The sequence below is a fragment of the Andrographis paniculata genome, unplaced genomic scaffold (genome assembly GCF_009805555.1).
Source record: "Andrographis paniculata isolate CXL003 unplaced genomic scaffold, ASM980555v1 Contig100END, whole genome shotgun sequence".
Taxonomy (NCBI): domain Eukaryota; kingdom Viridiplantae; phylum Streptophyta; class Magnoliopsida; order Lamiales; family Acanthaceae; genus Andrographis; species Andrographis paniculata.
Window position 1 is genome coordinate 42,501 of NW_026137370.1, and position 12,500 is coordinate 55,000.

Genomic DNA, 12,500 nt, shown 5'->3' on the forward strand with positions numbered 1-12,500 from the left:
CCCTTGACTAATAAGGTTTCAGGCGAACTACCAGAAAGAGTTGCCAGCGCAGCGAACCCGGCATCAAGTGTAAGAAGGCTTTGAGGAGAAATCCTTTCCTGAAGTGAAGTTCAACAAGCTATTCGATTAGGGTAAGATAAGAAAACTGTAGGCTTTGGCATCTAAAGAGAAATCTGCATATGGTAAGCTCTATTGGGCGGAAATGCACATACACGTGATGACACAAGAGGGAAATAAAAAGAAAGCCCAACAAAGAGGAAGTCTCTGGACGCCGATTGCTTAGAGCGTGCCCATTGAGCAGCTTCCTTTACATACATCACTACATCACAGGGTTCCAATTAAAGAACCTACGATCAGTTAGCAGATCGACAAGAAAGACAGGCACTTCGCCCTATCTCAGTGTGTTGTGGAGAAGGAAATGAATGGAAAGGCGGACACAAGCCCGCTTAGAAGTGGATTCCCCCTACTTATGACTGGACCTTAGGCCCAGCTCTTGCCTCCTCGCTTGCTCGATGCTTTTCTTATTCCTCATGTCTGTCTTCTGTGTTCGTAAATCCGAATCCATTGAGGATTGCATTAAACCTATGGAAGCCGGATATCCACTCTTCTGGCTTTTTGTAAACGAATTTCCAGATCCGGAAATAAAAAGGTACTCACACGGAACAACTTCTCCCCACTCCACGAGGCCCAACTACCTGGATTTGTCCAATCAAGGGAAGAAAGAAAGGAATAGCAGCAGCTCAGTAACTATCGTAGGTAGAGTCAGAGAAGACCTGAAAAAGATCTGAATTCAAAGATGGGTACTCCTTGGGTCGATCCTGCTATTGGTGCTACCCTTAGATAGAGCGTAAACGCCTTGTAGCTTTCAATGGGTTCCGTTCCAACTAGTCTTCTCATAAGCTGCTATTCCAGTATTCCAGTACTTATGAATGACTTATTGAATTAACGATGAGAACGTCTATCTGATTACATGAAGGTATTCGCTTTAGCGATAAAGCCAAGCAGGAATACCGATGAATCGATTCTTTTGCCAACCTCCAACTACTTTCTTAGTCTAAGCCCGTCGCGACTTAGGCTTACTTGCTCTATATTGAGGGGCTCCCCGCCTTATAGATATAGATTAGCCCAAATAGATTTCTAGATTTCCTATATTCAAAAGCACTTAGCGATAAATAAAACCTTTCGATGAGTGGACTCCTTACCTGGAATTGGTTATATCTTGCCAGAGTTGCTTGCTTTTCTTAAGCCAATTGCATTCCGGTCTTTGATCGATGGAATGCTTGCTTGAAGCTCTCTTCCTTGCACAAAATCTTTCGCTTTCTTCTTTTCCTCCCCTTCTTCCCTATTAGCGCTACGAAGCTAAGTGGTAATAGTGACCTTTGCTTTGATTATAGGTATCCCATATCTGAAGTAGATTCCCTGGCTGGGGTAATTAGGCTATTCAAGGCATAGATAAAGAAATGCTTTCATCATAAAGGAACAAAGCCTCAAACTAGACCAGATTCGATTCTTTTTGATCTTATACTTCGTATGGCCCCTTTCACATCCTAAGTCCTGTAAACACCGGCAACAAGAAGGCGGCCATAGCTCGAGGCTGAAGCACGGATCAGCGATTACCTACTGCCTCCTCCCCCTATCCCAGGGCAAGTTCTGCTTTCTATTGAATAATCTCAGAATTCTCCGTTGATACGACATGCTATTTTTTCCATTTATTCCCTTTTCCCTTCTTAGTGTAGTATTCTTCTTAGTTAATCCATGTCTCCTCCTTGCCTATTTAAGTCGCATTTGTCTTCCAGCTATGGAAATTGGGCGATGTTCCCAGCCTTTCATTGTTGGGTGCTTGCTCTTGCTTCGTCTTCGAGTGTCTCATCGTCTGATCTCTCCTATAGGGCCTGCCCATTCCCCTAGGCGATATCCTTTCATACACGATTCCTATGAGTTTCGTTGGCCGAATGCTATCGATGAAGCCTATGAAGCCTATGAAGCCTATTCTATTCTAATCTATTCTAATCTATTCTAATCTATTCTAATCTATTCTAATCTATTCTAATCTATTCTAATCTATTCTAATCTATTCTAATAAGGGAACTCGGTACCTTTCAGTGGTTCCATTGGTTCTATTGTCCAACGTTGCTTAGATCCATACAGCCCTTTTTTAGTGAACAATGCCAGAGCATCTCTTGCTTGACTTGTTGTTGAATGGCTTCCCGGTTGAATCCCATTTCTTGACTTCCTCGTAAGCTTCTCTTTCGCCCTAAGCTTCGGATCGATCCGTGGTAAAGCCTGGATTGGTAGGTCGATGTAAGCTCTTTCCCTATTGCCTTCAACGTAAATGAATGCTTCCCTGATCCCAAACTTTCGAGTTTACCTAGGATTGAAGGAGATTGACAAAGTGACCAGTCCCTTGACAGAAGAGAGTTGAAGGAATTTTAGGTGGCATTGAGCGTACCAGTAGACAAGACGATAAGACCAAAAACAGATAAGGAAGAGCTACAAGCACCAGCAAGAAAGCAGAGCTGTCAATTACCGATCAAGTAGACTAGAACACCCGATGCTTAAGGATTCGCTGTAGATCTAGCTGTAGAGCGAGGTATTGATTCGTTGACTGGCACTGGCTAAGAGGGGAGAGTTCGTACATTACTTCTTACTGAGCTTAGAGAAGACGAACCATAGAGAATATGGGATAGGTAAAGATAGAACATATACATATGGGTCTGGAAATCCGTTAGGATCGTGAACTATTAGTTTGAGTTCTGGGTAATTTTTCTATTAATTGCGCAGGAATATGAACAAAACACGTGCATCCAAACACTCGAAAATGCCTATAGTACTGCCCCAGTAAGAAGTTCGTGAGGCTGGATGGAATGAAGCTTCTTCCCTCTCTCTTCCCCCAAAAAAAGGAGAGAGATGTCCCGTCCCTTCTTTATGCACATCTACAGAGCCAGACACAAAGGTGTACAATCCGGTCCAAATCTGCGGTTCTTTAAGTTCATTCATTGTAGGTTCTCTTACTTGTTCTAGTGGCTGGCAAAGGCCAACCGAGAGGGGAGAACGAATGGCTTAGGAATCGACCGGTTCCGAGCAGACTCGTGGAGCTGCAGCTTGGATTATCGTAGAATAAGAGGGGCCGTCTTAGGAAATGACAACTAATAACAACAAAGACAGATGCCGCCGCTGCGAGGCGAGGGAGCAACTTGTCTGGTTTTTCGGTGCACTCATTCCCCTGTAGAGAATGAAATGAGGCCCCAGCTTGACTGGAGATATATAATAGAATAAGTTGGGCTCCTGTAAACTCGCACCAATAGCGGCACTGAGCGGCCGGAGATTGATGGAAAAGGCAGCTCTTAGCCCCTCTCCCCCCCCTATAGCCTACCTACTCGTGTTCGTAGCTCGATCGGAGGTCAAAACTGTGGTCCGGCGGAAAAACAGAAGTCATCCGTATGTTGTGATACGTGAATTGCTCAGTAGTGCTTCGCTGCTTGATGTTGCCCCGCTGGCGGAAATAGCTTAATGGTAGAGCATAGCCTTGCCAAGGCTGAGGTTGAGGGTTCAAGTCCCTCCTTCCGCTCCTGGCTTCGTCGTTTAGTGGTAACGACATAAGCCCCTTTAGAGATAGGGCGAGCAGTAAGCAGCCCCTTGGTTAGGCCCTCTCTGACTAAGAAAACAAAGGGGCAAGCCAAAACCTACTCCTAACGACGTTGCTGGCTTTTCAGCGGTTGCGCGCTTCTGTTTTTCAGCAGGCTTCTTCTAATATCCCAAGAAAGTAGGGGTTCTAACTAGAAGTCGCTAGCTAGCGCTAGCCTTTTCCCTCACTAATAATAATAAAGAGGCTGCTAGTTTCCGCGCGCAGTGTACTAGTGAATAGGAAAAGCGGATTTTTTTTGACTAATGAAAGATGGAGGTTGAGGATAGAACATGTTCGGTGCCTCGCCCTTGTCTCCTTCGCCGGAAACTGAAAATGATGGGAATCCTATCGAGAAAGAAGAGGCATAGGTTTGAAGATCTCGCCCTAATTCATAATGAATAAGCAGGAGAGGATGGATGCAATTCCGCTCGAGCAAAGCGAGAGGAGCGAGTGGAGTCGTAGAAACGAGCAGAGAAAGCGAGCGGAATACTTGGAGCGAGCATAGGAGCAAGAGGCTCGATCCCCTTTTCTTTACGTTTATGCTTCCCGGGCCTCCCCAACACACTCTTGCTACGAAATGAACCTCCCGCCATAGAGCAGAGATCTCGCCCTAATTTAGAATGAATAAGCCCCTCGAAAAGCTTCCCTTTTTCCTGAACTAATCGAGAGAGCGCACCACATTTGAGTGCCCCAAGACGAGATGGAATTCCATAACCTAAACCACTCAGTGTTGAGCTCCGTGACCGGTTCGACGGGCCAAGAATGGATAGGCCAGAGGGATGGGCTCATTCGACTAATCAGTGATCCCCCGGCCTACCTAACACAGATGTCCCTGAAATAGGGGATTGGTTGATCGGAAAGCTAGCTCAGGCAGGAGTAGGACATTCCATCCAAATCTTTCTGATCCGTCTTTCATCTCCTCTCCTTTTCTTTTAATGCTTCGCTCCTCTCACCATTTTTTCATCGGCAATTCTGACGGTTGTAAAGCGGAAGAAGCCCTTCTCCCAGCCCCACCAGCGCGTTTTTGACCCGTGAAAATGAAACGACGAATCTGTGTGCACTATCTATGGAGTGGAATGACTATCCAATATCTCCTCCTCCCTTTCTTTTTTTCCTTTCTCGCCGGCCCATTTCTTTTTTGATATTGTTTCTTATGATTGATCTGTAGTTCAAGGGCACTTTTCCTAATCCGAGTTTGAGATAGAAGAAGACCTTATTAAGCAAAAAAGCCGGGAAGGGGTTTTCTCTATTGATTTTGGACTCCCGTTCTCTTCTTTTTTTAGGGCCTTACCTTTACCTTTGAATAAGGGATTCTTCTCTTCCCCACGAGAAAGCCCTTTCCAGATGGAGTAGTGCATCTCTGTCTTGAAAGCCCGCCCGACAGATAGGAACTCCTCTCTCTACTGCCCCGAAGACTCTTTTTCGTGGTGGAGTGCTTCGAATAGGACCATCCCAGCAGTCAAACTCCTTCCTGACCCGGCTCACCTGCCTCTGAAGCTGGAATGCCTTTCTAGATTCTAGAATAGAGGCTACCCGAGGAATCGAAAAGTGTGAAGTGGGATGTGGAATGTGATTGGTGATGGATGGTGGTTATGAAATAAGTTCTGCATCAGATGATGAGTCCATGCGAAAACTTTCTCTTTTATTGGCGCCCGATAGGTAGGCTATTAGATTGAGTCGAAAGCCTACCAATTCGAGCAAGAGCTCAAACGGGGGAGGCGAGAAGATCGTCGATCTCAAGCTCCTATTGAATAATCTCTGAATAGTGAGAAAGAGTTTGCAAAATTCGATCAAATCGATCGAGAATCTCATCATCTGTTAGGCGGGCCAACCGACCGAGTTGGGCGTCAATGTCACAGAACCTTTCTTCTAGCCAAGAATCCCATTATTGATCGAATCGGCATTGGTCAATTCAAAATCTACCGTTTTAACACTCAGAAAAGAGGAAGACTCACTAAGACAAGAGCTAGGTAAGCATGGTCACTGTATCGGCGGTCGGGGCCGGCGCTCCGCGTTCTATCTAGGTTCCGCTCTTACGTACGCCCCACCTCACATAGAAGAACCCGTGTGAGTGGGAGGGAATTGAATCATTCATTCATCAGATACGTCTTCTTCCGTGATCCATTTCATGTCAACTCGAATTAGTTATCAACATGCCTATATGCCTATTTGACTTTACAAAGGGAACGGAACGTCGTTTCCCGGGGGTTCTATTCTCATATTCTAGCGTCACCGTCAGCATTTGGTACTCTCGCGATAGCTTCCAATAGTTCACTGAAAGCTTTTGGTGTAATGAACCGCAAGCCCTGAAGAAAGAAAGACATAATCATAATAAAGGGTTGGTTGCGGGATTTGGAATAGAGCGACGGTGACGAAGGTTACCGACTTTCGGTGGACGGGGAGCCCCATGAAACATTAAGTCGTGAAGTCGAACAGCGTAACGAGTAGTTGGCCGCTAAGGAAGCCTTCGCCTACTTTCTTTGATAGGCATAGCATTGCAAGCAAATAGAGAGCTTACCCTTTCTTTCTATTAGAGTCGCGAGCTTGTTTACGTCGGTCCTAAAGGGAGAACCGTCGCTATATCCCCGCGTCCTTGCACGGCTCCTTCTTCGAGCCCTCCTTCTCCCTTCCCCCCATCCACGTTCCTACCGGCCAAAACAGGCCTATGGAGTATAGCCAAGTGGTAAGGCATCGGTTTTTGGTACCGGCATGCAAAGGTTCGAATCCTTTTACTCCAGATTATGAATACCCGATCCGGATGCCCCCACACAAAGCGTCTACGATGTCCTTTTCGGGAATACGACCAATCTTGCCTTGTGGATCAACTTGCGCCAACCCCTCGTTGAACGCTCGAATGCATTCTGTCTTCCAATGCTTACGCTGGTCCTCCGAGAGAAACTCCAAACTCTCTTATCTGGTACAGAACTTGCCCTAGAGTTATTGCCAGATTTCATCTCAAATCGAGCTGCAGTTCTTCTTTCAAACCGGATTGGATTCCACTGCTTGAATGGATCCCTATCCGGTTCACCATCATCTAAGATAAATGAGTTAGTGCAACTAAACAAAGTAACTAGGGGTGTGTCTTTCTTGAAGGTGGTCTTTCCCTCGCCTCGAATACAAAGGGTTTACCCAGGTCTTTACGGAACTGAGCTATGGATCAAGATAGGAATCCGAAGACGACACACCTCGAACTTGAATATCAACGAGGGGGAGTCCTAGAAGGAACAGGATCTTCCAACTCAATCAGATGCCCTTTTAATATTAATAGTTTGGTAGTCCAATTCCATCCGCTGTCTCCTTCTAATCCGGTGAGTGACCTGTGGAGGTTTAGTTGCTTTCTCCTCGCGTTAAGAGCCACGGGGTCTTTTTTACTAACTCGTCTGACTTCACTTAGTGTTAGTAGCGGGAATGGAGAGGCAGTCTGTCCTGAATTGGAAAGACGCTACGAGAAAGAGAGTGATCGGTTGACGACGATAAAGTCAAAATAGATGGGCCCTCTCTGACTAAGAAAACAAGCCAAAGTCCAATCCTCTAATGTGCCGGGTGTTCCGACTCCTAACTACCTTCTATTTCTTTCTTTTTCACTGTCTCATTGCTTGAGCGGCTGCAGTGGAGATTCCTAGTGACTACTCTACTCTGACAGAGTCAATATGCAACATGTAAGCTAGATTGCCACCTTCAAGAAGTGTTTGAATTCAACCACTTCATATAGCACTAACTCTCACCTTAGAGCTGTGGGGGTTTGGAACCCTAACAACTATACTCAAAGGGTCAGGAAAACTCACAGCTTCTATCGCCTCTCCATACCCCAAGCCCATAAAGCAAGCCATCTCTCCATCAAGGAGAAGCCGGCCGGGTCAATGCTAGGATCGATCTTTTCCACGAATACACCAATAATCTTGATTTGCTTATTAGTTCTAGGATCTCCACCCACGGTTGATTCATCAGTATGCTATGTACTACATTAGCAAAACTCTGATTGACTATGAAAAGAAGTAAACACCGTTGGAAAAGACTTGCCAGATTAGGGATTGAAGACGTAGAATATTCTGATACAACCCTCCTTTATGAAATTGTTCATTCTTGAGGAGAACTTGCTTCCTCCCCTTCATTCAGCCGGAGCTGGTGAATTCAATGAGAGATTCTTTAGCCAAAAGGCGGGTGGCATTTTCCGGAGTAAAAGGCTATTTTATTACTATGACTGGCTTTTATTTCATTTTCCGGGGGTTTTCAAAAAAGTCATCGGAAAGCACTTCTTCTATTACTGATTTCATCAAGTCTCCTTTTTTGCCGGGTTTTATCAACTTCCCGGTGGGAAGCGGGAAAATCAATACTAAATGAAGGAATTGACCAAATTTCCCGTCTTTTTGCTTGCTCTTCTCTGATAGTTTCTTGTCTTCCTTTACAACTGAGTTGAAGCAGTTGCTCTAAAGTTCATCCTTCCTCTGATAGTTTAGTTTGAACTTCAAGCATATAGAAAGAGGATGGGACAGGAAAGTAGCTTCTGTTCAAGTTGATTCCTTTAAACTGACTCTTCGATTCAAGAAAGAACTGATACCTTGACTTTATGAATAATGCTTGCTCTCGCCTTATCAACTACTTGTTAGTTTCATGAGCTCTTGCTCGTCAGTGGATTTGATAACTGACCTGTAAGAGTTCGATGCTTTGACCGGCCCTATCATGAGTTGCAAATAAACCGTCGATTAGTGGTCCAGGAGCTTTTTCCTTCCTTTTTCTGAGTTGGGTTGCAATGGAGTTTATTTGCCCTCCCTTTTCCTCCTATTTGAATCGTTAATTCCACCTTAGCCCATGGGCACATTGAAGCTACCCGTAGATGTGTAGTGAAGGAGTCGTTTGCTGGGGAAGATAAATGGGGAGTAATCCCTTGGATGAGGCCATAGAGAGAGCGCCTGTGGTTGGGAAAACAAAAGAGGTTGGCACAAATGTTGTGAATTGATATAGCTTCTTTAGAGCAGGCGATCGTCGATGTGATGTATATATGAGGCATGCTGATCCGCCCTGACTAGCCTTTTCCGATCTCTTCAGGTTGCTGACGCTTCTTTTTCAACCAGAAGCCCTTCTCTAAATCATCTGAATCTGTAAGGCTTCATTGCAACATGAGAGAGCTCAACAAATGGGTCAACTCCACTTTCCTTGAGCTGATCCCTAAGGTTGATAACCCGGAGGTCTTTGAGGAGTTCAGACCTATCTCATTGTGCAACGTGCTTGTAAAGCAAATCTCAAGAATTTTGGCGAATCGGCTAGCTATTCTCTAGGTTTCCGTGCTCTAGCGCCCTATTCCCTATTGCTTCGGTAAAGCATTCGAGCTAGCCCTTCCCGACATAAGACACCAACAACGAAGAACAAGGAGCTACATTCAATAGCTCAGGGATTTGGACGGAAAGCGTAAAGGAAATATCAGCTGGGATAGGAAAGGACTTTAGGAGTTGATTGGCTGCCTAGTTGATGAGAGCACTAGGAATGATATCCGAAGCCAAGAACGAAACTCCTGCTCCACTGGGAAAAGGATACCCGGGCCAAGAAGGGGTCTCTTCCCGAGGGAAATCGAAATAGTTGTACGAGCATCATATCTGAGTCCACAACTTCTTTTGGTTGAGACTAGGTAGCTCTTCTTCCTCGTAGCTAGTGGGAATGGTGCTTTTGGGGGCAACCCCAGGGAGCAAGCAAGGAGAAGATAGCTGTCTTTGCAGCCTTACTAGTAATAGTAGCCCGCACTGTCCCTTTCCACGCAAGAAGACTTTCCCTTTTAAATAGCCCAGATAGCTGCCCCCAGCTCCTTTGCGTATAGCCTTGAAATAGTGCTCTGCGAACTACTCCTTCGAGTAGGCTCCCCGTGAGGGGTCGGATCTGTCTTTTCTACGTGATATCTGGCCGGTCAATGTCATTCTTTGTATTGCTTGACTGGAGTCGTCCCTAAGGGCCCGAAGGCCCAAGAATGAGTGAAGGCTGCATTCGCTGAGCCCGGCAGCTCTGATTGATTGTTGGACTTACTAACTCTATGTTTGATTGACCGAAAAGAACAAAGACAACCTAATATTTTAGAAAAAAAGGTTCAGCTAGGTCTAGTCTATACTAAACAACACGCCTTTTTTCTTTATGTTGAGCAAACCGGTTAGCTACAAGGGCTTCCTCGGCGCGGAAAGCATCGAGGATGTAGGACTTGCTACGAGTAGTTGCAGTGGGCATGAGGCAGAACATCGGAATGGACTACTTAGTCTGGTTTACGCAAGGGATGAAGTGGCTGCTTCGATAGCGCTAGGTCTGCGCTTGGGCTTAGGCTTTGGTTAGGTAGAGTGAGTTGAATCTTTAGACGTCGATTTTCAATTTGAAAAGGCTCGTAAAGACAACGATGGGCAAGCAACATATTAATAGAGAATTCTAGAATGGGAAAGCAAAGCATAAGGCCTTCCGAGGCCAAGAACTTGGAGGTAATCTGAGGGAAAAAACCTATCCAATAGGAAACTACAGATTCTACGAAACTGAAGAAAGAAAGCGATCAGCCGTAGAGGGCTTTCAAAGGGAAGAGCAAAAACAAGAACGAGGAAAGAAAACAACACATCCACTTCTGAAGACGCGGGATAGAAGACCTTCTTCGAACCAGAGACAGAGATAGCTGACCATTCCCACAAGCCAAAGGGACGAGCCAAAGAAAACTCAGAGCTAAGAACGATCAAGCAGCTGGAAATGCAACTACTCCGACTGAAAAGACAAAGACTTCCTCAGACACTTACCCTGAATCTACCTCGGGTCTTGTAGATGGTCTAGTTGAAACATAGACTTCAAGGGATGAGAGAAAAAGCAGAGTCAAGAGCTTTAAAGGGAGTAAAGGGGAAGGCAAGAAAGTATGACCTAAGCAGCTTTGGTCGGAATGTACACCTTTAACTCCTTCACTACCGGGAAGAGTTGAAACAAAGTCAAATACGCGTTGAGTGGAGGAAGAGCTGTAATTCGATCAATTTACCGGTATTTCTTCAAACTTGAATCTCATCTACAGAACGAGGTATGGTATTCTTTGATTAAAGCTTAACAAAGACTCGGCAAATCAAAGAACAAGCGGTTTCAGTTTATTCCGAAGTTCAAACTCCCATCTATGAGGTCGGAAGCTAGTGAAAAGATCGAGAAAGAAGGAGCGTAGGAGCGTAGGGAGGGATACTTTCGAAGGAATCCGCCTACATCACCACTTTGGTATGGAAACTCTACCTTAGAAGCATAAGTGGAAAAATTCAAACTTACCGGTATCTAACCATGAGAACATGAGTTCCCGGTCGGTCGATGATACCTATGAGGAAGGAGTATTTAAACCCCGAGTTGAGTTATTCGTTATCGTTCTTCCTTCTTTGAGTGTTGAGTTCGGACGAGGAAAGCAATAAGAAGGAAAGAATCATAACTATACACGCCCAGCTTCTCTGGCAAATAGAATCATACGTCCCGTATCGAACTCAGGAAGGGAATCAATGGGAATCTAAAATGAACTTTAGAGCTGCTGCAAGGAATTAGCAGGAACCAGCAAGGAAAAAGGAATACAACTGAGCAATCCAACTGGTATTGAACCGGATACCATAAAGAGTTCAAGTTCGATCCATTAGCGCCCAGAGGCAGCGCACGCCCGACAAAAATCCTTCACATTTGTCGTAATGGTAGGCCACCGGAGTCCTGCCAATAGAATCTTTCTTACTGTGACTTCAGGCTCCTCTTCTATATTGTTGCAATAAGCTGGGCTATCTCTTGCTTCAATTTGCAGCGGTTGCAAGTCAACCCCACAGTCTATCTTAGTCATTGAGGCTAAAGTGGGCAGAGCATCTGAAAATTTCTCCAATTGCTGGGAGAGAGATTTCTGATAAGGGATCAGACCATTCCTGGTGTTCGAACTAGTCATTAATGGTCGGCTTAATTCGTATCCTTTCGGTATGTGTTGTGAACACTTTCATTTTGAGCCTCTCATCTTCTCTAGAGAAGCAAAACTCTAACGGATAGAACAGATGGTCCAACTACAACACTTTTTCTTTTTAATTACTTCCATGGTCGTGCCTCGTGGCACGGCAGCACCCGTACTATTGAAATGGTTCGTCAGTAGAGATGTTCCCACAGGTGCCCCTTTTTCCAATGGTACTCTAATTCCTATTCCTATCCCTGAATTCCCTCTTTTGGTCTATCTACATTCAAGGAAATTCATACGCTCCACAGACGGAGCAAAAAGTAGAGTCTTGGTCAGAGCAAGCCGTCCTATTCTATTACCAGACATAATTGGGAGAAGCTCATCCGAAACTAGAGCTAGAAAGGCCCTATTTCGTTTCGTTCCCGTTCTTCATTTCCTTCTTCTCGAATCCAAGGGGGACTTACCATATTTAGAATCTTTCTGCGGTGTGCTCCGTTTACTATTCTTTCGTACTTTCTTCTTTGTACCACGCGATAGGTCAGCGAAGCGTGAGCGGGCGCGGAGAAGGAAAGGCCAGGAACTTCGGACTAACGGGAATGAGCAACGACGAAATGAGAAGATGAGGTGCCCCGGGCACCCCCATTTAGAAAGAAGGGTCGAAGCTTTTCGGCCTGTAGCTTTCCCCGTCCCCCCTTTGTCGGGGGGTGCTTGTGGGGGGGATGCGCCACCAGAAATCGGGCTTGAAGCTCTCACCTTACCAACAAGCCGACAGCTGATTTATGTTGGTCACGACGACTACCAAAAAGCTCCAATGAAGATGAATATTTCACATGGAGGAGTGTGCATCTTTATGTTGGGTGTTTTTCTGTCGTGCGACCCGGCGGCTTATGTGCGACCTGTGGCCCACGCCTCCTATTTGTTCAGGGCGGGCGGCGTGAACTCTGATTCGAGGAGGGTATTCAATCCCGCCGCTGAGAT

At 45.5% G+C, this 12,500-nt stretch overlaps 1 protein-coding gene and 1 non-coding gene across 2 annotated transcripts in view; both read left to right on the top strand.

The window, feature by feature from the left end:
* The first annotated feature begins 3,496 nt into the window (after window positions 1-3,496).
* TRNAG-GCC (transfer RNA glycine (anticodon GCC)) lies at window positions 3,497-3,568 on the top strand. Its single transcript has one exon. It is a non-coding gene; the product is annotated as a tRNA-Gly (tRNA).
* A 7,128-nt stretch (window positions 3,569-10,696) lies between these two features.
* Window positions 10,697-12,500, top strand: part of LOC127255347 (cytochrome c biogenesis CcmF C-terminal-like mitochondrial protein) — a 2,529-nt gene continuing 725 nt past the window's right edge. The window contains exon 1 of the mRNA XM_051281217.1: window positions 10,697-12,500. This exon is cut by the window's right edge and continues 725 nt beyond it. Coding sequence (XP_051137174.1) covers window positions 11,626-12,500 — 875 coding nt within the window. The 5' untranslated portion in view covers window positions 10,697-11,625.